The following is a 26,852-nucleotide window of genomic DNA, read 5'->3' as shown; positions in this document are numbered from 1 at the left end:
AATCCACCCAGGTCGAAGTCTTCCTCTTGCAATTTTTCTTAATAGCCTGGTATCAGACACCTCTTTGATTAATGTTTCTTCCCCCATTCTATTAAAATGACCACACTACTTGAGATTAGTTCTGCCAACTTTTTTCCTAATATTTTAATTTTTAATATGATTCTCCAATTACCTGTTCACTCTAGTTTTTCTTGAAACTCTCATATGTATGGTCTTTATTTTATTTAGCATATGGATAAAAATACAAGAAGATGGGCAGAGCTATATACAGATTGTCAGTTCATTTAACTAATTGATAACACTGTTTGAGAGTAAATGGAAGTTCCTGAGGCTTCAAGGGAAGGAGTGTGCAGGGCAGTCATCACTGATATAGTCCATAGTCTGCACTGTGCCACATGAGCAAAAACGTGACTGTGAAATTCAACACAGATATGAGTTGGCATTGCAGTTGCAGCCTTGCTGTTCAGTTCTAAGTCTGATTAGCTAGCTCTAGAAATAACAAGGTAGATTGAATCCTTGAAGTTTGATGGTTGGAACTGTGATTAGGTACTTGTTTGCAGTTCATACAGAGGCTTCTCTGCTCTCTGCCAGTCCTGGTGATAGTCATTTGGTAATTTTACAAGCCATATGAGAGATCTGGAGGCGGTGAGATATCTTGATGTATGTGAAGGTTGATGTTACATCTGATTTTATTTATTTCTTTGATAGTACTTTCTTCTTTTTTGAAGCATGGAGGAGTGATGTGGGAAAGGACAGGCAACTATGGAAGAGGAGCAAACCTTAAGGTACCAGAGACGATTCTTATTGTTATGTAATGTCCACAAGAGTCGTGTGAACTTCAGCTTCAAACTGGCAAGCAATACTCTGCCACTGGGAAGGCCAGTCAGAGCTTCTGTTGTAATGCTTGAAATATTACAATACCATGTTGCACCTGTGTTCTTTATGATATTGTTTGTGGCAGATACCTTTTTATATTAGTTTTTTTGAAATGCTCTCAGGATATGAGACTGTCATAAGTGTTACACAAAGGTAGCAAGGGTCGCTTTCATGGATTAGAATCCTGTTACAGAAGTTTAGTTTTCTGTTGCCCCCCCCCTTGTTATTTAAGTGGAAAGCTGAAACAACAGTTTTTCTGGATTTAGGGTAGACTCCAGGTTTTGAAGTAGTTTTTCAGTGACCTCAGATCGAGGTCTTGGAAGGTATTGTCTTACGTGGCGATTACTTGTCATCAGCATAGATAAACTTTTAACTGGCTGTTGAAGAGATGGCACTTGTACATAGGTTCAGTAGAGCTGGGGCCTTCTGGCAGTCCATCCTGTATTTTTGAAAGTTTTCCCACTTGGTTAGACTATAAATTAAAGATGCCAAGAAATTATAATCTTGGTTTAATTTTTTATCAAACTGTAAGCAAACTTTGCGCATGAAGTATCTTAATGACTGGGCTACTTGCATATAGAGGCTAATGACTTCACATCAATTGCCTTAGTATCCCATAATGCAAATCACATGCCCCTTTTGGACATGTATAATGCTATGTGTTATACATGTACAAAAGGGCATGTACAGTGGAACAAGACTCAGAAGAGATACTGAGGTCAAAGTAATGCAGAAATCACCTTATTATTAAAATGCTCTAGATCAGAGCCAGATGTTGAAACTTTCGACATCTATCTCTTATCCAGAGTATTTTAATAAGATGATTCACCTTTTCAATGCTTGTACGAGCATATGGGAAATATGATTTCAGCATTAATTTAAGCTTGGTATCTCATTTCCACTGAGGAGACTTCGATAAAGGTTGAAATTAGTCTGGGTAGTAGCCCTCCCATAATGCATGGCATTATACATTATATACACATGAAGGAGTGTGTGTGCTTTGCATTATGCGATGCTAAGGCAATTAATGTAATGTCATTAGTCACTACTATATATACATATACAAGTAGTTCAGTTTTAAAGATACTTCACAATCAAACTTTGCTTACGCTTGGATAAAGGATTAAACCAAGAATATAATTTCCTGGCATGTTTAATTTATTATAGTCCATCCTGTAAGATGAATGTTCTGCATTTTTGTGTAGGTTTTTTGTGGTTTGCTGTTTTATACAGTAATCCTTTCTTCCGTTGATTTCTTAGGCTGATGTTAGGTCTGTAAAGGCAGTACCTGCTTTTAAACCCTTTTGGTATCTAGCTTTTGTGTGAGTTGTGAGGACTAGGACATCATCACAGCAGCTTCTGCCAGGTCTAAACCCAGCTTGTTCATTGAGTAAGATGCTTCTATTTTTGGAGAAATCCTAGATGGATAATCCTTTCAAAAAGTTTGTAAGGAGAGAGCATTATAGGGTGATAGTTATTACTGTCATCAGTTGACTAGTTGGATTTTTGACAAGGCTATATATCTTTAATAAATTTAGTTTAATCCTTTATCCAAGTGTGAGCAAACAAAGTTTGTGCTTGAAAATATCTTCAGGACTGAAGCAAAGTGGTGCAACTGTTGGCAACTCGGAGCAGAGGTGGACCAAGCTCTCATCACTCGTCTCAGTTTCTCCCGCCATGCAAAGCACATGTCCTTGTGGACATGTATAATACTATGCATTGAGGGAAGGGCCACTACCCAGACCCGTTTTATATGGAGAGGTAAATATGACCTCTCCATTGCTTCTGCCTTAGTGTCACCACCTCTGGGGAGGTCATATTTACCTATATGAGTTGCCAACTGGTGTACCACCTTATTATTAAATTATTCTGGATTTAGAGAAAGATGTTGGAAGTTTATTTTGCATTTGGTTAGACTATCATCATCGTCGTCGTCATCATGCACATCAAAGATTTAGGCCTAGCATAGCCTGTTCCAGCCTTAGAAGTCATTGTTGAATCGTTTAAGAGGACGTCCTGGTTTTGATGATGGAGGCCAAGAGCCTGAACTGGCTCCTGTCTCGGACAAAGCAACCTCTAACTAATATTTTACCTCCAGGTCCAAATACAATAATAAATATATGTGTATTTTTGATCTGTAAATTGTGTGCATCCCATGGTCTGTTTACCTACATGCAAGATTAAAAACCCTGCTACTGATGTATGAGATTGGATAACTCACCTTCATTTGTAAAAGTCTATATGAAGATTCTCTCTCATCATGATGAGACTCGAATTCAGATCTTTTCTGATCAAAGGGTGCAATAGATGGGAACTATGAGAGCTCTGCTTCAATTATTCGGAATTGATCTAACTAGGCTGTCAGAATTATGCAATGTAGCCACTGTAAAACTTATACCTCTGTATTTAAGCAATTCAGTGATATGTACTCCTGATTACATTCTCTGACTGTTCTGTAGCTTCTTGTTTCATGTAGCAATCTTTCAAATTAAGTGTTCCAAATATCTAGGATAACTTTGTCTTCAGCTTTCATGTCATCCTTATGATCTCGGATTCCTTTTATACTCTTCTCCTTTTTCAATAGCTAACAGAATATTTTGTTAGCTTCCTGGTATTTCTTTTATATTCGTACCAAAGTCTTCCCATGATCATACAGTATATGGAAAACTGAAATATTTCATGTGGCTCCTAACATTAGAAATATGACTAACTAGTCTTATATCAGTGGTAGGCTATGTATTATTTGAATTGAGTTGAAAATTCAGTGAGATTGGAAAAAAACTTTGCAAAGAATCTCGTCTTCCAATTTTTTTTTCTAATCTCATTAGTTGTTGGCTCAGTTTTAAATTCAGTACTGTTTTGAACTCATCCCTGCTTCCAAGAATTCCTGGTTTGTTTAAATTTGTGTGTTTTATAATGTACTCAAAAATTTCAGTTTATAATAATTTAATTTGAAATTAAGACATTACTTTTGGTATTTTAAGAGCAGCACCATTCTGTTTTACAAGCTTAGCTTGTCTTCTTGTGACTTTTGCTTATCTACTTTTACACATTACATTGCTTCAGTTACATTTTTATTTGTATTCTCTCAGAGTACATTGTTGATTTATTTGCTAGAAGCTTTTGTGCTTTCTTCTTTTCCATGACTACTATTTAACTTGTTGAGTCCACTGTGAAGTTCTAATTTTTCTGTCTTTACAGACAACTTCACCACATGACTCTCGCTGAATCAGTGTTGTCTTCAGAATCTGCCAACAAAACTCCAAGGTTAGATTCTTGTTTTCTAACTCTCATTTTTTCTTTAAAAACATTAGCTAACACCTTTTATTTCCTTATAGGGAGTAGGCAAAACCATTTTACCCCTATCTATCTTTTGGAGACCGAAGGGACAGTTCATCTCCTCAGTAGCCAATCAGAGATATTTGACCCAAGATATCACTAATTATGAGAGGCATCCAGTGAAAAGATGACTGACAAGTGTTGCCATCTCTTGATCTCTAATCTAATATGTTATTGTCTGAAATAGTGTGGATTCTATGGTCAGTTTTCTTCAGTTTATGGGATGGAAAACCTGAGATTTAAGGGGGGGGAACCCACTTGCTCATGCCAGAGATTAACTAACTCAGGAACCACTCAAAGAAAGGCTTAGATAAAGTTCCTCTAGTTGGCGACTAGAATTGAACCTAGGTCATTCTTCAGGCAGCCCAATGCAGAGGATGCAAATGCCATTTCCGCTGAGCTATGCAGGCTTTTTTTTTCTTCTGATAATTATATACAGCAATACCTAGATTAATGCACCTAATGCCTTCTTTAAAACAAGCACATTAATCGAAAACACACTAATCAAATATAATAACCTATGGGAAGAAGTATAATTCATTCCTCAAATTTCTGTTTTGACCCTTAATTTTTTTATAAAAGAATTAGGGTATATCTCAGAGCCTAGTTAAATTTACCTCTCATGAAGCTGAAAGACAATAAAACATATTTATAATATAAATTTATTATTTTGCTTCTTAATAAAGAATTGATCTAACCTAATTTGGTGGGCATTCTGTTTCTTTTTTCATACAACTTATGGTATGACCCTGTTGCCTCTTCTATCACTGCAAATTTTACTTCTTCTCTCTCTTCATCAGGGTCAGCCTCTAAGCATTGCTGCTTAAAAACTTCGATTGTACGAAAAATATTTTCAAATTGTTTCTGTAAAACCTCTTTGGGCTTCTCAGTGATTAAATTTTCTTCATATTCTTCAGGATCTTCCTGCTGTGCGTCTAAATTTACCAGGTCAGAATCACTCAATTTCTCAGAATAAGATTCATTTAACTTAGATTCATTTGAAAAGCCTCTAAAATCATTTGCACAATGTAGAAGAATGTGCTTCCAAATGGCTTGCATATTGCTAGCAATAATTTCATTTGATTTTGTGACTTTATAATCAGGCTGAGATTTCTCTGATTTAGACAAAAGTCTTGGAAGGCATTCACTTCCAAAAAAAGGCTGGTTTCATTGACATTAAATATTTTTGGCCATCGTGGCTCCCCCACCCCCCCTTCTTCCATAATTTTCTTCAAAATCTCTGGATAATTTGCAGCCCCCCTCCTTATCTGCACTTGCAGCTTCACCTGTGTTTAGAACATTATGTAGGCTATTTCTCTTTTTGAAATGCTCAAACCACCCAGCACTAGCATGGAATTCTTCTTGTTTTCCATCATTGATAGCTCTTTCTTTCCAAGTTTTTTGACTGCATGCATGATGAATTTGAAGTAGCCTTACCTTTCTCTTTGTATTCAGCAGCTTTGCTTAAAATTGCTCTTATAGTTGATTCACCCATTTTTGTGTTTTTGTTCTATCTTTGCTCTGGACTCACCTTGTTCATTTTCTTTATTATTTCAAGTTTTTCTTCTGATGAGATTATTTTTCAAATTATTTTCACACTTCCACTTTTTTGTTCAGTAATTCTTTTACTCATGATTAAAGGTTGGATAAATGCTGTAAAATAAAGTCAGGAAAACAAGGCATGAAATATGATCAGCAAAATGCTGTGTAATTAGCAGACGACATAAATTTAGGCAGTAAATTTGAAACATAGTGAAAATAGTGTATGCTATTAAAAAATAAATGTAAAATGTTTTAAATCATTAACTAAATTATTTCATCCTGGTGAGTGATTTTTTAAAATAGTTAGTCATAAAGAATGTATAGATAGAAAATTTTTAAAATCTGTAACATTTATTTTTAAGATCTATATTGCTGCACTAATCGAATTTGGGTATAGAAAAAAAATTACGAACTAATTGGAGGTGCATTAATCTAGATTTTCAAATGTTAAAGTTGTTCTACTTTGATTCTTTTAAAACTTTCTTACATGTTTTTTTTTTCAATATTCAATATAATATTCCTTTTTATCCTGCTCAAAACCTCTGTAGTGCAATTTGAAGAACAATGAGACATTGTTCCCTTGAATTATAAAAGCCTGAGTTCAATTCTTGTGATGAGAGGAATCTTTTCATGATTTTTTTTTTTAGTTTGAAGGCAAGTTAGCCAATCTCATATGGAGGTAGCAGGATTTTTCTCCTGGGGAACTTAGGTTTTTCATACTGCATGCAGACAAATTGGCCTAGTTTGTCACATGCAATTTACAGATAAAATACTATTCGTGGTACTGGTAGGTGGTAGATGGTAGTAGTGTTGTAGTAGGATTAAGTAGAGGAGATAGTGAGTTGTTAAGTAGCATGTCTTCCCACAATGAGTCCAAGGACTCCTTGGAGGTGTCATGTAATAATGATAATAATAATAAAACTAAATAATGATTGCCTCCTACTTCAAATTCCCTGTATGTACTTTCCCTGAACCATCATGAAGATATAGCTATCAACAACGACATAGTCACTGACACTTATTTTTTATATATTATTATTATTAACATCTGACCTCCATGGAGTCAGAGCCTCATCATGGGAGATACACACTGATCATCCAACCATGTCTTAAACTGATTCAATGTGTCTACATTCAGACACTCAGGCAATGCATTCCACTCACCAACCACTCCATGCAAAGAACCTGTTCCTCACTCCTCTGCTCATAGCCACCTTATACAATTTCTGGCAGTGGCCTCTTGTTCTACATCCTGCTTGCATTCTATGAAAAATCGCTATGTCAACCTGATAATAACCCCTAACTTGTTTATATGTCTCAATCATACCCCCCCCTTTTTTCTCCTATTTACGAGGCTTTGCAGTTTACATTCTCTCAATCTGTCCTCTTACTCCACATTCCAATGACCACTGATCACCTTTGTGAATCTTCTCTATACCCTTTCTAACATATTCTCATCACCACCATGAAAAAATGGTGACCAAATCTGTGCACAGTAATCCGTATGAGGTCTGACCAAGGCCTTATACAATGGCATCATAACCTCTCTATTTTTGCATATGTCCTCTGCATCATTGCCGTCATCCAGTGTGACATCTTCACAACTTGTGCAGGGTGGCTCCTGAAAATTTCAGGTCCTTGTCTACAATCACTCCTAGATCTCTCATCGCCTCTACCTCCTTTAAAGATTTCCCACCAACTGTATAATTTGCATCCCATCGCTGCTTACCAAATTTCAAAACCTTACACTTGGCAACATTGAACTGATATTTCCACTTACCTGCCCATCCATGCAGTTATTCAAGTCCTCATGTAAGGCCATAACATCTGCTTGATTTTGCATCGCTCTTCCCAATTTTACATCATCTGCAAACAGCTGCATATAACTAGTTAAACCCATCCCAATATCATTAATATACAAACTGAACAACAATGGTCCCAAAACTGACTAGTGACCTTCCTCTTTCAGAACTGATTATTACCATTATTCTTCTTGCCTCCAAAGTACCTACTTCTTCCAGATTTCATGCTTAAGCTCTTCATTTTTAATCCATGTTATGTTATCTTATTCACCCTTTTGGTCGTCAGAATACATTCACACATTGATTATGTTATGCATTTCTTTGTCAGTTCCCAAGCAGCATCTATTTCCTTTCCACTCAACTCCTCATTCCATGCTATAGCTCCAAGCTAAGCTGGTCCTAATCACCAGCCTTGTTCTTCCACATTTATGCTTTCTTCACAGAAGTCTACATATGGTTAGCTACAACCCAGCTGATCCCTTCATGATCACTCTTACCAACTGGAGGAAAATGAGATACCCCACTCACAATTACATCCTCTGCTGAAATGATCAAATCTAAAACTCTCGATCCTTGTGTGCCTTCCTTTACATACTGCCTGAGATAATTATCTCTCAAGAACTCTAGACATTTTCCTTATTCTCAAATGCTATCTCTTCATTCCAAACTATACCAGCATAATTAAAGTTGCCCATAATAATTATCCTTCCTTTGTTCACTAATCCAAGTTGTTTGTACATTTCTTCATTACTACCCTCCACATTCCCAGGCCTATAGCAACATCCAACTAAATATGTCTTTCTCTCAACCCTCCACGTTACACCATACTTCCTCATAACCATTGCACTATTTCCTTCTTTCATGTCAACCTTATGTGGACTTAATTCTCTTGCTGTCATCAACAGCACTCTCCCCCCCCCTTATTCCCTTTCTATCCTCATGAAAAATACTGTATCCTTCCATTTCTATTCCAGTTACGATATCATCTTCATTCAGCCATGTTTCACTTATTCCAATGATTTCAAGGCGAATAAATTATGGGGAGAAAACTTTTGTGAACATAATTCTCCTGCTATCATCATCAGCACTCCTCCTCTCTTCTTGTCCTTTCTATCCTCATGGAAAATACTGTATCCTTTCATTTCTATTCCCATTAGGATATCATCTTCATTCAACCATGTTTCACTTATTCCAATGATTCTGTGGCGAATAAACTCAATCAGTGAAACCATTTCATCTCCATTATTTCTGATACTTATGACATTTGTAAACAAACACAGCAGTTCATTTTAGGTCTATAGCCAGTCCTATCTGAGCCACTTGTTGGTTGTGATTTCCCCACCACACCTGCCCTTGTCCAGTTGCCTTTATCACCGCTTATTACATATATCTGCTCATTCTCAACTTCCCCATGCACATTGCAATATACTCCATCTCCATACACTGCTACTTTCAACATCCACTTTCTCTATGTCATATCTCCCCCTCCCTTTCCCTGTTCCTCTTGCATTTCGGTTCTCTCTCTTCATCCCTCACACTACTACTGTTTCCACTGCCAAGAACTGCTTTTTCGGTAACATCTCTTGATCTTTTACTTCATCTGTTGCTTGCATCACACACTGCACTTCCTTCTAGCAACACTTTCTCCAGTGCACTCACTCCAAAGCCATTCGAATGTGACCCATCATGCCTGTACAATTCCATTTTTCCCTCAAACACATGCCATACATCCACAAACTGTATTTCCTTTTTCTCACACCACTCTGCTAGCATGCCATTCATGATTCTGACTCTCCATCTCAATCATCAGTGTCATAACTTGGCTCCACACAGTCAACCGTTCTGACTACACTGTTATCTTTCACTCTTCTCAATAACCTCTTGATATTTGCACTCACATGCTCCTTATGTCCACTTAGATCATTTGTACCTACTACTAGTTCTCTTGCTCGTTTCTTCCTCATATCCAATGTCTGAATTGTGCTACTCATTCTCCTTCCTGGATGGCAGACCTTATAGACTTTCTCATTAACTAATCCTCTAATTATGGAATATCCATGCACTGCTATCCTGGAATCACTCATCACCTCTTTTATTCTATTCTTTTGCACACTTTCATTAGTTTCCACTAAATGTCTAATATCACTTTGCATATTCTTCATTTCATTTTCAATAACTGTTCCATCAAATCTTTCATTCCGACAATTTCAGTCTCTGTAGCTCCCGTAGTCTTGCTACCTCTTGTTCTGTCACACCTTACTTCTGTTTCTTCATTCATACTTTCTTTTGCTCCCTTATCACTAACTTTTGCTTCTACATTCTTGTATTTTTTCACTTCCTTGGTTTCAATGGTTTTCATTTCATTTCCGTTTCTTTCATTTACACCATCTTTTATTTTTTTAGTCTGTTTCACATTCATGAACTCATGGTCTAATAATATATTGCACTTACTACAAATTGACATTTTCTCTCATTTCCTGTTCATTCTCTCCACAAACACATCTCTCACATTTTGCTATGCATACCTATTATTATACTCATGACATCAATCATTTGCGATAAGTATTTCGTTAATGCCACTTGATTTTTGCAGTGCTTGCCTAGTCGCACCAGTCAACGCCTGCGTAGTTGACCTTGTGAGTACCACAAGGTGGACAGGATAGTTCCATTACTTAAGAGGAAATTCTGAGATGGAGGTTACAAATCATAGACTAGTCAGTATCTTAGATGTGATGGTTTAAGGTACTTAAACAATTACTAGCCTTTATTAATTTACTCACTTTCTATAATATAGCGACAGTTGAATTGGATCAAAGGAAGAATGGCCACACTACCATATTTTTGTACTTTGGGAAGGCATTTGACATAATACTACATAGAAATGGGATGGATATGTAGCTAGTGACAACATGAATAAGTGGGTCACCCACTGACATCATAGCAGCATATGGAACCATTTCCTTTGGCCACAGAGCCAAAGAGAAATCCAGAAGTGGATTTCTGTCCACTGCTTTTTAATTTGTACATTATATCTTTTAAGATACAGTTATAGAGGTAAATTTTGGTATCATGTGGTATTCTTAAAGTAGCTTCACCAGGTCTTTTTGGTTTTCAGCATAGTAAGCAGCTTTCTCATGATGGAGAGTAGTGAGAGGTTGTCCAGTACCCATAACATCAGAAGATGCAACACAGTATTCCAAAGTGTGCAATAATAACACTGAACACAACATGAGCCAAAGTTTCTACTCTGATTTCTTGGAGAGAAGAGAAAAAAGATCCTAGAGTGGATGGGAAAGAGGAGTTGTCTGTTGGAGAGAAGGGAAAATATCTCTACTCCTCCAGAACTGAGATAGAATCAAAGGACATGTGCTGGAAAACTCAAATTTCTCAACCTTCAATTTCTTGTCTTTGCCTGAGGGGACAAGAGAACATGTACTTTACTTTATGACATTGATGTTCAAAGCCTTTAAGTTTCTTTGATATTGCCACCTTTCAACCAATATCTTACAACTTGCTTTTTTTTCCCCAGATTGTGTTCATTTCCCATGTTGATCAGCACCTTTTTCACCATGATATGAGTGCTATCTGGCAGGGTGGAATGGCCAGTGGTGAAATAATAGGGTGGTTGGAATATTTTGACTGAAATGTGTATTAATCTGTCAACTTAATTCATATATGCTTATCTTTGAAATTTGATGTTTTCCTTTAATATTTGAAAGCACTGAAAGTTTATTGTGGATACATACAATGATTTTGCATTTCTTTTACCCGGAAACCCAACAGTTAGATAATATATATATATATATATATATCCATATTTTTTTATTCACTTAGCAGGTACACAGTTTTATGAGCCAAGTGTCACATATACCTATCAATATGAATTCTCTGTTATACTTAATGAAGATTCAAATATTACTAGTCGCAGTCCTTTGGTAGGAAGAGATGTTGGATATGAAGTCCATTCAATTGTAAAGGTTACTTGTGTGTGGCAAAATGTGGCAAATTCAAGAGAAAAACTTCTCAAAATTGAAGTAAGTTTTTGTTTTGTACAGAATTATATATAAATATACTGATTATTATTATTATTATTATGTGACACCACCAGGGAGTTCAAACACTTATCAAGGGAGAGTGTGCCGACAGCATAGAACGATTGTTCCGCTTCCAACTACAAACCGCGCTCAAATTTGCTTAACTTTTTGTGTGAGCCATTAGTAGCGGAGGCTCTACCAATCGACAAACCTTCACTGGCTGATGCAAAATATGCTACTAGTGAATCCAGACTTTAATGGAAAGATTGATTCAACTTAGATTTGTTTAAGCATTTCTTGTTTTATTAATACAATGTACTTCACTTTTTCATTAATAAAATATTTATTTAAAATTTTAATTTGTATTATTGTTATAGATATTTTGATGAAGGTATAATGGATTTGTTGGTGATGGTTCACAAGGATGCAAAATTTAAGGTCATATTGCAGATCTGTGAGGATTACTGAGATCCTCATTACTGAGGATGTCAGTAATGAGAAAGACATTGATATGCAGAACTAAGGAGGTTTTGTTTTCATTGTATTCATTCTGTTGGTGGTTCAGCTGCAGAATTTTTTTCTGTCATACAAGTGGCTTCGGTTCAATTCTTAGTTGATGTATCTCCTAAATGCTTCTGTAGTACAGTCAGAAGAATGAACGACAGCGTACCTTCAGTTGGAACCAAGTTTGATTCTCATCATGACAAGAGGAATCCTTATATGAACGTTTTCAACTGAAGGTGCAATAATAGTCTATATATGAAATTTCTTCATGACTACTCTTATTGTATACTGAAAGCAGATTATTTCACTCCCACTTACCTCGCTAATCTATTATAATGAAAGTATGCTTCTCTAAGGGAGATGACATCATCATCATTAGTAGTAGTACAGGATTTCCACTAAGTAGTTTAGTCCATCTAGGGTGGAAATGGCATGAACTCTATGAACCTCAATTCATATTTATACCTGAATTTACATGTGATGACTACCAATTGTGTTGAGGGTCAGTTTTATGTTTGTAAGAGAAAAGCTGGAGTGTCTACTGGAAACCAATTCCACACCCACCATTCATGTGCTGAAAAAAAAAAAAATTAAAAGAATAAAAATAAGTAGCAGGTAAATCATCATCGTCATCAATTCCTGACATGTATCCCTCAAAGGGTGTACAGGATATGATAGTACTACATGAAAAACTTACATCATTATTAACTTCCTATCTACAATTTTCCTCCAAATCAATCTGTTACCTGTTAGCACAACATTATCAGAGCTTATATTTCTGTTTTCTAAGGCACTTTTTACTGTATCAATTCACCTATATCTTGGTCTTCCTCTGGGTCCTTTTCCTGCCAACCTGGCAGAGAACACTTGTTTTTGCTAATCTTTCCTCTCCCATTCTGTTTAAGTGACCATACCACCTGAGACTCTGCTAACAGATTCCTGGATGCTAACAATGTCAAGTTCTTTCCTAGTATCCTTGTTTTTAATATGATATTGCCATTGATGCCATCTGTTCATGCCCCTAATCTTTCTCAGAACTCTCTTATCTGTGGTGTAGTCTTTGGTCAAGTGTTTTATTTCTAACCCAGCTCTCAGATCCATAAGTTAAAATTGGTTTGAACACTGTCTTGTATACAGGTAATTTAGTGTTTTGACTAATTTCACTCTTATTCCATATAAATTTATTCAGTTGACTTTCTACCATACCAGCTTTGTTGATTCTGTTGTCTATTTTCATTTTTAATATATCATCCTCACTAAAAATCGTGCCTAAATAGATGAAATGTTTTACTTGTTCTATAGGTTCTCCATTCAATGATGCAGTTGATATTTTCAATGCTTCTGCCTATTTTCATTGTCTTTGGCTTATTATTGTTGACATTCCTTGCATTAACAAGACATTCTGGCAGTGCATTCCATTCACTGACAATTCTCCATGTAAAAAAATCTGCTCCTCGCACCCTTCTTCACCACATTTTTACATAACTTTCAGGAATGACCTCTGGTTTTTCCCCTCTCACCTTCTACTCTTTTTATAATCCTCTCTGGATTAATCTGATAAAATTTCCTCACTAACTTAAATGTCTCTACAGTACTGTCGACAGAGTGTAGCATAGAGGCAGCCTGCCTCACAGTGCTGCTTAATAAGGGCGCTTGTTCAGCCATATTGTGGTAGGTGCCATCGCTACGCTAACAATTCCTGTTAGCTAAGCAAGTGAGGAGAGAAGTTTTTCCAAGCTTAAACTGATTAAAAATTATTTGCGAACAGCAATGACCTAAGAAAAATTGGTTGGTGTAACAACTATATCGATAAAGGCAGACGTAGATTATAATTTAAATTTAGAAGAGCTTATAAACAGATATCCCCATAGAGCAAACATTTAATAAATATTATTATGTAATCATTTTGTATTAATGTTTCTCTTGTAATAAAAACAAAATAGCAATTGGTGATTTTCTTATATTTTTGTCTTATAATCCATCAGGGGTGATATTTAATTGTTTGCCTCGAGCACGGTCTAATCTGGCGATGGCCCTGCATCTCTATCATATCACCTCTCTTCTTCTTCCTATCCACCAACTCTGCAGTCCATATCTCTTCAGCCTCTCTCTATAGCCGGCATTTCAGATTTAGTCAGGGAATCTTGCAGTCTTGGACTGGATTTATTTTGAAGTATAACATCACCTGCATATAGTAAAGAGCTGTGATTAATATCTCCAATTTTGATATCAGATTTAATAGTACTTTCCTTCAATAATGTGATCCATATAGATAATAACAGAGGGGATAATGTACATCCTTGTTGGACACCAGATTTAACATTAAACCATCGTCCTATACTTCCTTCAATTCTAACTGCTGACTTACATTTCAAATAAAAACTAAGTATTGCTTGATATAATGCCACATTGACCAACATACAACTGCAGCATTTTGCATTTTGTAGCAAATAAGACTTTTATACCTTCATACTTGAGCATTTCTGGTCGAATATCATCTACTCCTCCAGTTGCCTTTCCATATTTCAGGATTTTGAGGGCTTTTTCTACTTCAAGTATGGATATGTATTCCTGATTGCATGTCTGGTCAGTGTTTTTTGCCACTGTGCTGTCATCACTGCTTGTTTCATTTAGCAATTTTTCAAAGTAATTACTCCATACATCAAGGATATCTTTTTCTCCAGTTTTCATGTCACCTTTATCATCTCTAATTCCTTTTACAGCACTCTTACCTCAATTTCTGAGCTTCTTCAACAACCTCCAGAATAACTTGCCACTTCTTGATATTTATTTTCTATGTTCTTGCCAAAGTCCTCCCATGACTTTTGTTTAGCTAGTTTTACACAGTGTTTCGCTTTCTTACATTTGTTCTCTGTATTCTCTAAGAGCAAAAGCTGACTTATTTGCCAGGAACTTTTGGTATGCTCTTTCTTCTTTTCCTTCACTGCCTCTTTAACTTCCTGTGTCTGCCACGGAGTTCTGATTTTTCTATCCTTGCAAACAACCTTGCCACATGCCTCTCTGGCTGAATCAATCAGGGTTTTCTTCAAGGCTTGCCACTGAATCTCCAAGGTTTGGTTCCTTTTCTCAAACACTCTCATTTTTTCTTGAATAATCTTTGTGTATTTTAGTCTACAGTTGACATCTGAGAGCTACTTAACTTTTATTCTCTTTAAAACTTTCTTACATGTTCTTCTTTTGAATATGAAATTCAATTTTATCCTGCTCAAGAATAAATGGTGATCACTTCCAATTTCAAATCCTCAGTACACTCTGGTGTCCTGCACCAGTGGGAAAACATCACTATCAACAATAAATAGTCAATGAGACTTTTCTTATTCCTAGCCTCTTCTCTCCATGTGAATTGTGCACATTTTTATGTTGGAACATGGTGTTAGTAATAACCAGTCCATGTCCTGAGCAGAAATCCAACAGATATTTGCCATTATTATTAGCTTTGCTCTTTTCTCCAAATTTTCCCAAAATATTTTTGTATGTCTGAGAATCATTTCCTACTCTGCTATTTAGATCCCCAATGAGTACCAACTTTTCCTTTTTCATTGTGTCAGTTGCTTTCTCTAAAGCATCAAAAAATTCCTTTACTTCTGCCTTAGTAGAGCCTTCTGTGGTACCATAGGCACAAATAAGTCTCTTTGTCCAGTTCCCCATTCTTATATTTGCTCACATCACTCTGCTTGACACTGCCTGCCATTCAAGAAGATTAGCCTCATATTTAATGTTGAATACTATGGCTATTCTTTTTCCTTGATTGTCATTGCCTGAATATAACATATTGCATTTATTGCTCAGAAAGATCTCACCAGTTTTTGTCTTTTTTGTTTCAGTCACCCCTATTATGTCTATCTGGTACTTATCTAATTCCTCAGCTAGCACCATTTCTTTGTCATTCAGGCTTCTTATGTTGATAGTACCGATCTTTAACTCTGGTGATGTTGAGTTGGGGTGTGTTTCCAGATTTGTTCCAGTAGCTGACTTTTCGCTGTTCGTCCTGGTTCCCTGGCGAAAACAACAGGGGCCTTGTTTAACCAGGTGATGCCCCAGCTGGAATGTCATGTTGTACCATCATTTTTTATTTTGATTTAACCAATAAGAATACAATTTGGTCGGCTAAATCCCAAATTGCCAGCCCATCCTCGTTCGTTCAGTTAGATACCCAAGAGGGTGCACCACAAGAAGGTGATGATTGAACATTAGGTCAGAAGCCCTGGTCGGTTCTCCGCATTCCTTTAAAGGCTATGTGGAGTTCTCCTCTCAGTTATACAGCTTTGACCCTTAAGCACCCCTCATATGCTAAAGTCACACTAATTTGGTCAATCACTAACACTACTGGCCTGACCTCTGGTGGAAAAAACCTTACTACATCAAAACTAGATTCCTGTTATCTGTTTGGTTACAAATCATAGAGCTATATGAAGCTAGAGAGTAACATGCTCTCACATTATTACTCAGAGATAAATTAAAACAAAAACTTTCATTTTAAAAATTTTATGGAATTTACAACCGTGTTAAAAAAAACTTTTTTTATTATCCTGACGTTTCGATCTTCACATCAAGATCATCATCTGGAGCGTACATAAATATACAGGACAAACTGAGTTACATCATTAACTGTAAGCTAGAGAAACAATGATTTGATCACATGTTATTCTACTGGCGTGACCTTTGGTGGAAAAAAAAAATAAATAAATAAAATAAAATAAAAAATAAATTTTTACATCAAGCTAAATTCTATTTTTACAATGACAGGAATAAACATTCTTTTAGATGGTTTCTTTCAGAAACAATTGTTGTCCTATTTTTAGTATTACAATTCTTATTTTTGATTTACAATACTGGATTTTCTACAGTCCTGTTTGTAGTTGTTCTTGGCGAGGAAGGTCGAATATATACCTTCCATATGTTTGGGATTTTTAAACCATCATTGTTGTTCAGATTGGGGTGGTTGCTCATAATCTCACAGGCTTCCTTGAATTTCTGTTCATACCATGTTCTAGTGTGATGTAGACAGCTGGTGGTTTTCCAGTCAATTCTGTGTAAAGTATTCAGGGCATGATCAGAAAGGCCAGCTTCACCATAATTATTATATTTAATGTGTCATTTATGTTCTTTTTGTTTAATAGGAATAGTGCGTCCTGTTTCTCCTATATATGGTATGTTGCAAGTACAATAAATCCGGTATACTCCAGGGTGAGATAGTGGAGGGAGTGGGTCTTTGGATGAGTTGAGTAAGCTTTTTAATTTTGCAGGAGGTTTAAAGGTGGCTTTGAGGTTGTACTTTTGTAGTATTCTGTTTATTTTGTCTGATATTCCTTTAATGTAGGGAATGGTTATAGTTTTACTATAGTCCAGTTTGTCTTTGTTTTTTATTGTGGTTTTGTAGAGAATTTTGTTTATAGTGTTTTGGCTATATCTGTTTTTTGTAAGTTATTACTGATAATTTTAAATTCATCTTTCAGTGCCTGTTCACTGGAACAAATCGTCTGAGCTCTGTTTTTTAGCGTGTTGATGACACCTAGTTTTTGTGTTGGGTGGTGGTAGGAGTTTATGTGTATATAATTGTCCCGTATGTGTCGGTTTTCGGTAAACAGTGAAGGAAAGATTGCCCAAGGGAAGACGTGTGACAAGGGTATCTAGAAACAGAAATGTGTTGTGTTTTTCAATTTCAATTGTGAACTGTATGCGTTTGTATTGTTTGTTTAGGTGGCTAAGGAATGTGTCTAATGTCTGCGGCCATGGGACTAGATTGCGAAAACATCGTCAACGTATCTTTGCCAGACTTTAGGTTTTAGAGGGGAGGAATCTAGGGCAAGTTGCTCAAAATGTTCTATGTAAAAGTTAGCAATGGTGGGGGGGGGGGGATAATGGTGAGCCCATGGCTGTGCCTTCTTTTTGTAAGTAGAAGGTGTTTTGCCATACAAAATAACCCGTCTGTAATACATGCGCAAAAAGTGCCGTGATATCTGGAGGGAATTTGTTCTGTAGGAGAAGGATTGTGTCTTTGATTGGGACATTCGTAAAGAGGGTAGAGACGTCAAAACTGACTAATAAATCATCTTTTTCTAATGTAATGTCTTTGATGTTTATGAAGTGTGTGTGTTTTTGATATAGGAAGAGGAATGACCTACCAACTCCTTGAGTGTTGCCGCTAATTTTTTGGCTAAGTGATATGTCGGGCTATCAATTCCTTCAGCAAGTGGTGGAGAGGATCTAGAAGTGAGTGACAAAGATTGAATTAGGTCTATGGAATGTTTCCTACGAGAATAGATTGAAGGTCTGTGGGCTCCAAAAACTAGGATTAAGCATAAGAGAGAAGATATGATAGAAGCATATGAGTTATTAAAGAGATTTTATAGGATTGACACTGATGACTTTTTTGGTATAGTGTAGGAGGGGGAGATGGGTCATCCATGGAAATATATATACACTGGTGTCTCCATGGACATATATAATAATAATTTCAGCCCTTATCTATACTGTTTTTATTCTAATTTATCTGTGAGTAATTATGTGAGAGCATATTGCTCTCTAGCTTAATATATTGTTATTATCATTATCATCATCATCATTAGACCTCCATAGAGTCAAGAGACTTATTGTAGAGGTCCCACACACACACACACAGCTCATCATAACTTGACTTAAATGCATTCACTGTCTCTGCACTCACCATATTCTCAGGTAATGCATTCCACTCACCCACCACTCTCCATGCACAAAATCTACTCCTTACTCACATCCTCCTTATACAACTTCCTGGAATGGCCTCTTCTTCTCCTACTGTCCCAGACATTCTATGAAAAATCTCATCCACATTAATCTGGTAATTATCCTTTACCAACCTATATGTCTCTCTCTCATATCATATACCAAGCTCTGCAATTTGCATTCTCACAATCTGTCCTTATACTCCACATTCCAGAGACCAGAAACTGAATTAGTGAATTGTTTCTGAATCCTCTTCAAGAGCTCATCGTCCTTTTGAAAACTAGATGGCCAAATCTGAGCACAGTAATCCATAGGTGGTTTGAACAATTTTACAATGGAATTGTAACATTCTTACTTCTACATGTCATGTCAATGTTTTCAGCATCATTCACATAATCCACTGTGTTCTCCTCACAATTTTAGCAAAATGCTATATATCAAGTACTTATCCACCATTACCCCCCAGATCTTTCATCTCCTTCACATTCTCTAAGATATCCCTTCCAATCCTATACTCTGTAACTCATCTTTGCCTCCCAAATTTTAAAACCTTATACTTCCTTGCTATATTAAACTGACATCATCACACGCTTGCCCATTCAGACAGTCTCTTCAAGTCCTCTTGCAAGGCTACAACATCTGCTCTACTTCTTATCACTCTTCCCACCTTTGCATTATCAGCAAACAATTGTATATCACCACTTAAGTCCTTTCCTTATTTCCCTTCCATGTATTGAATTGAATTACAAATTACAAATCTTAATGATTTGTAACCAAATGGATAACATGACTCTAGCTTTGATGTAGTAAGGATTTTTTCCCCGCCAGAGGTGGGGAAAATTCCCATGGGCACCAGCTATTACTTTTGTTAGTATTTATTTCGGTTTTGGGATTCCACTTGCAGACACATCAGATTTATGTTTTGTGTATCAGTGGAATTATGTTTTGGTTTTGGCTTTCATTAATATGACTTAAGTCTCATTATCTGAGTAATAGTAGGTGTTTTTTTTTTTTTTTTTTTTTTTTGAGTGGAGGAGGGAACAGAACATAAAAAAAAAGCAAAAACCAGGATAACTGAAGTGTTAACAGCATGTTGGACTGCAGAAAAACATTTATAGCCACCACTTGTTACAATAAAATGCATGTATGAAAATTCAAATTTTATTATTGGCTTGCCATCAGATAGCACAAAGCAGAAAAATGATATGATGAGAAATACTGTGCTCATGAGATTCCACTATGTTTCAAACATTAGGAAAAAAGTTTTTCTAATTTTTTTGACATTAGGAATAAAGTTGTTTGTTACAATTTCAGTTACATTAAAACAACATTGAAAATTGAGTACTCATTTGAAAACAATTTCAGATATTTTCAAATGAGTCATCATTGAATTATGCTGCTGATATTATATAAAGATTATTTTAAATGTTATATTTTTATTGTAGTATATATTTGGTGTTGACTTATATTCCTGCATTATTCTATTTTAGATGATCAAACCACAGCTTCTTGTCTCTGTACGTCATGCTCCTAATAAGGGATTTGTCAAACATACTTCTAAACTGGATAATCTCTCCATCTCTGCAATTTATGTGCACTGGAATGATGGAACTGTGAAACAAGTCTTTGTTCCAAAAGAAACACAAATATTAACTAATCTGAAAAAAGGCATTGCAAGTATTCTTCAGTTTAAAGATAGCACTGGGAAATTTGTTCAAGTAAGGATTTTCTTTGCATTTAAGTTTGCACTAATAATTATGTATATTTAAATGTACATCCACTTGTTAGCACATGGATGTACATTTGAAAACACTATTCAGAATATTAGTTTTAAATAATTATTAGCACTTTATTGATAATCTTGTGGATTATTATTTTAGCTACTTGTTCTTTGACCTTTCATAGACTTTGGTGTATTATATCTGTTCTTTGATCATTTCCTTGTTTTGTAAGAGAAAAGTTCTGATTCCTTAATTTCTAAGAATCTGAGCTAGAATGACAACTGAAATTAGAGAAAATTTCTCTAATTTCAGGTGGAATTTGAATCCTCATCTTTCCAGCTATGAGAAGCATTACAAAACCATTGCACTATAATGGCATTACATAAACTTTATTATTATTATTATACAGGCACCTGTGGAGTCCAGAGACTCATTGTGAGTGGTCCATTAAAAAAAAAAAAAAAAAAAAACAGTTATCAGTACCTGTACAATATCTCTCATATTTTGTCTTGAAATCATTCACTTACAAAGCACACACACACACAACTGCCTCTGACAATCTATTCTACTCATTCACCACCTTCCAAGCAAAAAATCTAGTTCTCACTCTCTTACTAACCACACTCTTACTTAGTTTTCCTCACGTTATTCATGCCCTGAAATATTTTGTCCAGTCCACATCAATCCTATAATCTCCCCACAAACAGCTTATATATCTCTATCATATCCTCTCTTATCTGCTGATCAACCAACTTCTGTAACCCACAAATCTTCAATCTCTGTTTATCCGACTTTGCATGATAAATCAGTTTTCAGGAGGGGAAAACTCACCTTCAGTAGAAAAGTCCTTAAAAAGGTTCTTTGTGTCACAAACAGGATTCAAAACTGTTTATCCAACAAAGCATTTTTATTACTGACTGAGCTACATAAGCTCTGAACAGGATTTTATATAGAATTTTGGTTTCATTTTGTACTATGTTGAGTTTAAATATCTGGTTTCTTAATTCATTTACTTTGTTATATTTAACTATTCTATTCATTATGTGGATCCTCCATCAGTTGGTATACATTCAGCGGACAAAATATTAGAGACAGGGGTGATGGGGAGTTGACACTGGTATTCCAGTGTCAACTCTGCAGAGTGAAACATACCCAGACTGAATGCAAATGGTAAATAGGCAGACATTGGGGCTTCTCAACAGTGTATTGCAATCGATGAACATGGGTAAATGTGGCAATTGTAGTGACTTTGATCATGGATGTATTATTGGTGCAAGACAGATTAGTCATTCCATCACCCAAGTGGTAAAAACCCTAGGGTTTTTGAGGGCAACCATATCAAGAGTCTACTGTGAGTATATCATCACCAGATGTACTAGTGCCCAGCAAGGAAGTGGTGGTCGACCACATGCCATTGATGACCAGGGTGTATCAACATAGACTGTCCAGTCTCATACAGACCAACTGCAGGACAATGGCAGAGCAAATCACATCCAACTTCAATGTTAGAGGGCCATGTAGTGTCAGCAAGCAAATGGTATGGCGTACCCTGTGGGCTATGGGAGCTGACGTCCTAATCGTGTACCACTGTTGACAACTCATCATCAGGCAGTCTGTTGTAAGGACCATCAAAACTGGACTTCTGCAGAGTGAACCAGAGTTGTGTGTTCTGATGAATCCCGTTATTAGTTGTACCGAGCTGATGGGAAGGTGCAGGTGAGGCGTCGACAGCATGAGGCCATGCCCCATCATGCCATGTCACCTCTGTTCAACATACAACTCTGGTGGTGGTGGTGGTTCTGTGATGGTTTGGGGAGCCTTCTCATGTGATACATTAGGTCCCTGAGTGTGTCTGGAGAAGTCCTTAAATGCTGCAAGGTACTAGAATATCCTGGCTATTCACCTACACACTTTCATGGCCTTCACACATCCTGCAGCAGGACAATGCGCTGTCCCATCAGTTCACAACCACTGCCTAGGCATGGCTCGAAGAACACTCATCTGAGTATGGGACCTTCCATTGCAACCTCAAGGTCTGTGGATTTAAATCAATTGAATTTCTCTGGGATGCCGTAGAGCAAGACATCAGAACCATATATATATGGGACTAACATCTAAAGTGCAGTTGTGGACAATGCTGTAATAGATATGACTGCAATTACCTCTGGCAACTCTCCAGCATCTTGTGGAGTCAGTGCCTCAGAGAGTACAGAATGTTATTCACACTAGAGGAGGACTGACAAGCTATTAGGTAGGTATCTCTAATGTTTTGTCTATTGAGTGTAGATGAACCTTTTCAGTTAGAAAGGTTTGTCTATGGGTTTGAATCTAATCTATGATGAAAAAACTTGATCAGGTCTTTTCATTCAAATGGTGAGTTAGCCAGTCACATACAGTTATAGAGGTTTTTTTATTTTTTTATTTTATTTTATTTTATTTTTTTGTCCCTCAGAATAGATGAACTGGCCTTGTGAAAACGACTTCTTCTTCTCTTTCATCTAAGACGGGTTGAGTCTTCCCTTGAGCAGGATCTTCCACTCTTCTCTATTACTTACTGTTCGAAAAAGTTCCTTATATGTTCTGCATCCCGAAATGTTCTTTATTAATTTCAGCCAGGTAATTCTTGGTCTTTTGGGTCTTCTTTTTTTTTTTCAGTTGGAAAAATATTGATTAGGATGTTAGGAAGTCTGTCTGCATCCATGTGTACAGTGGGGCTAAACCATCTCAGTTGTTGTTTTCTAATTTTTTCTATTATTGTATTTTTATACAATAATTGTTGTCTTACTGTGCTGTTTGTTTTATTTTCTATCCAATTTGTTCTATTTATTTTTCTTAAGCATTTGATTTTGGCTTGCTTAGATATCTTGCTTGTTTTCCAGATTTTCTGTAATTTTCCCACCATGGGAAAATTACAGAAAATTTTCCATCCTATCACTATTCTATGTTTGATTGTCTCGAGGTCATCTATTGTTTCTGTTAGTTTTGATCCAAGATATATGAAGTTGTCTACTTGTTCTATTTGTTCTCCATTTAGGGTGGCTGAGATGGTAGTTCTGTTCCTCCCTATTTTCATCACTTTTGTCTTTTGTATATTTATTGTCATGTCATATGCTTTACAGTTTCATTTAGCTTGTTTATCAATATTTGTAGTTCATTTGGGGTTCTTGCAATAAGGACAAGATCATCTGCATATTTGATATTATTTATGTTTAAACCATTGACATTGATTCCAGGCTCATTGCTATTGCCTTGTTTAGTCATTTCGTCTAGATATATGTTGAATAGGCATGGGGATAATGGGCATCCTTGCATTACTCCTTTTTGGATCTCTATGGGTTTTGTTGTGAGTGTGTCCTTTTTAATTCTTGCATTTGTCTTAGAGTAATATTTTATCAGAAACTGCATTATATATTTATCTATTGCTTTTTCTAGTAAAACTTTAAGAAGGATTTCTCTATTGATGCTATTGAAAGCTTGTTTAAAGTCTACAAAACAACAATATAGTTCTTTATGGCCTTCCCAGCTGAACTCTGCTAGTTGGTTCAATGTGAAAACCAAATCTAGTCTATTGTTGAATAGTTTCCTCGGAAACCAGCTTGTTCTATTCCTATCAGTTCTTCATAGGTGTTTTTTTAATCTATTTTGTATAATTCTTAAGAATATTTTATAGGTGTGGGAGAGTAAATTGATTGGTCTGTAATTTCTGCAGTCCCTTTTGTCTCCTTTCTTGTATATTGGGATAATCTTTCCAGTTCTCCAGTCATCTGGGATCTCTCCTGTTTGTAGTATTTTATTGAATAGGATTGTTAAATATTCTATTGATGTTCTGTCTCCATATGACCACAGTTCAGTAGGGATAGTATCAGTGCCTGGTGCTTTGTTGTTTTTCATCTGTTTTATTGCATATCTAACTTCTTGAAATTTTTGGTGGTTGTTATTTTTTTCTATTGTTGGCATTGTAGTTTTGTTTCCTTGGTGAAAGATAGTCTTCAAATAGTTCAACCAGATTTTTCTTATATCTTCAATATTTCCTGTTTCAGTCATCTTGTTGTTTATCATTGTTACTGCTTTTATTGAGAATTCCTTTGTAATTTCTCTTATAGTGTCATGGAAGACTTTTAAGTTATTTTGTTGGTATGCTTCTTGGCATTTCTTAGCTTTTTCTTCTAACCTTTTTTCTTTGGCTTTTTTGCAGAGATTATCAACTTTATTTTTTAGTGCTCTGTATTTTTCTCTATTCTCTTTATTGTTTTGTTGGTTTACAAGTAGCTTGGCCTCTCTTTTTTCTTCTATTGTAGCTAGGATTTCTTGGGTTATCCACTGTTAGTTTATTTTGGGTTTGGTTCCTAGAGTGTCTTTTGCAATTGATAACACTGTTTCTTTTCCTTCTTCCCAGTATTTTCCACTGTTCTGAAAGATGGAGGGTGTCAATTTCATTGGGAAACCTACATCAGAAGATCTTCAGCCCAATAGCCCAAGAATACCAACATCGCCCGCTAGAGGGCACCATCAGGACTTTAGGAGAAATAATAGCTTCATTCTTCTTACTCATTTATTGTTTCTGCTGTGCCTGCGTGCACATATCTTGTACCTAAGTTCTTGAAAATGGCAGCGTGACATTGCTGAAATATAGAAATATATTAAAATTTATTTTAATGTATATCCTAGTACGTTGTAATTTCCTGAAATAATATAGTGAAAAATAATTTCAAGCATATCCATTCTAAAAATCGACTTCTGCTTGAGCTATCTTTTAGTTTTGATAGGTTGATGTTTTCTTCTTTTCTGATATTGTTTTTCTTGTTGCATTTTATCTTCACTTTGGCAGTTAATATTTCGTGATCAATGTTGAAATCAAAGCTTCTTAATGTTCGTACATTATTTACTGATCTTTTACATTGTTTGTTTATGATGATATAGTCTATGCAGTTCTTTATATTACCATCTGGGGATGTCCACATATATTTATTATTAGGGTGTTGATAGAACAACGTGTTTGCGATCATTAGATCATTTGCTTCACAGAAGTGGAGTAATTTTTCTCCTCTGTCGTTAAGCTCTCCATATCCAAATTTCCCCATCACATATTTTTTTGTCTGCTGTGAAATGTCCTATTTTAGCATTAAAATCTCCCATCACTATCACGAGTTCTCTATTTTTGGAATTATCTATTTCCTGTTGTAGTTCTTCATAGAAATTTTCTATTTTTTCCTCTGAATGGTTACTGTCTGGTGCATATATTTGGATTATTTTAATTGCTTGACTTTTTTCTTTTGCTTGAAATTTGGCTGTGATTATTCCTGAAGACACTGGTTTTATTTCATTTACTGAGTGTGTAAGTTTCTTCTCGATTACTAATGCAACTCCTTCTCTGTGTATGTTATCTTTTCTTCCTGAGAAGTAGTCTTCCTTCTGGTAAATCCATGAATCCATCTCCTCACCAATGTGTCTCTGATAAACCTAAAATACTCCATTTCAGTCTTTTTAAATTTTCCTGGACTAATTGCAATTTTCCAGGTCAGTATAATGATCTTATGTTGAGGGTGGCTATGTGTTTCACGTCCTTTGCTGACCACATTGCTGATTTCTCACCTACTCTGTGTGGTCTTCAAGTAGGTGCATAAGCTGTCTCCCATATGCAGTAGCACTATCTCGGTTTGTAGACTTTCTCTGGCTCATGGAAGTTACTGGCATAATAATGTAGCCATCTTGCCATACCTCTGCTAAATCCTTTGGTCCACGGCTCTTTATTCAGAGCAACCCATTTGGGTCCTCCCCCCATCTGTCACCCTGGGGACGTGCCTGGTAGGAGTGTAGTCTCCCCCAAGAACAGACTTCTACAGACATAAAATACTTACTCCCTAGAAGGATTCAGCAGAGGAATTGCAAGTTGGCTGCATTAAAATATTACTTTTATTCAGTTGCTATTTTACTCCTGTGTCCTTCCCTTTGGTATTATTATTTTATTTTTTGCATTTTCTTAAAAATATCTATTTTATATTCTTTTTGCAGTTTACATAGTGCATTATTATTATTATTACAGTAACCTCGACAGAAAAGTAGACTCATCCTAGGAGCTCCACTTAACTAGTAACATGTCTATTGTATTGAATCTTGAAATCGTTTACATTCTCCCTCCTTATTCACAATGCACTCCAGCAGTGCATTCCACTCTCTGATTAAAAATTTACTCCTCACACCTTTCTTCACCACATCTTTACACAACTTCCACGGATGGCCTCTCATTCTTCTCATCTTACCTTCTACTCTTTTTAATTAATTTCCACTCTTTTTAATTTAGTTAATCT

General features: G+C 36.1%; 1 protein-coding gene across 3 annotated transcripts in view; it reads left to right on the top strand.

The window, feature by feature from the left end:
• Window positions 1-26,852, top strand: part of LOC150110500 (microsomal triglyceride transfer protein large subunit-like) — a 208,889-nt gene that overhangs the window by 44,291 nt on the left and 137,746 nt on the right. Inside the window, exons 3-4 of one of the 3 annotated variants that reach the window (XM_090394204.1) lie at window positions 11,397-11,593; window positions 20,314-20,541. In XM_090394204.1, coding sequence (XP_090250330.1) covers window positions 11,397-11,593; window positions 20,314-20,541 — 425 coding nt within the window. Of the gene's footprint in view, window positions 1-11,393; window positions 11,594-20,313; window positions 20,542-26,852 lie in introns of all 3 variants that reach the window. The other 2 variants (XM_090394194.1, XM_090394213.1) reach the window with 2 other exon arrangements.

The sequence above is a fragment of the Typopeltis vanoorti genome, chromosome 1 (genome assembly GCF_054136105.1).
Source record: "Typopeltis vanoorti isolate ZY-2024b chromosome 1, IOZ_Tvanoo_1.0, whole genome shotgun sequence".
NCBI lineage: Eukaryota > Metazoa > Arthropoda > Arachnida > Uropygi > Thelyphonidae > Typopeltis > Typopeltis vanoorti.
This window is presented reverse-complemented; position numbering and strand designations above follow the sequence as displayed.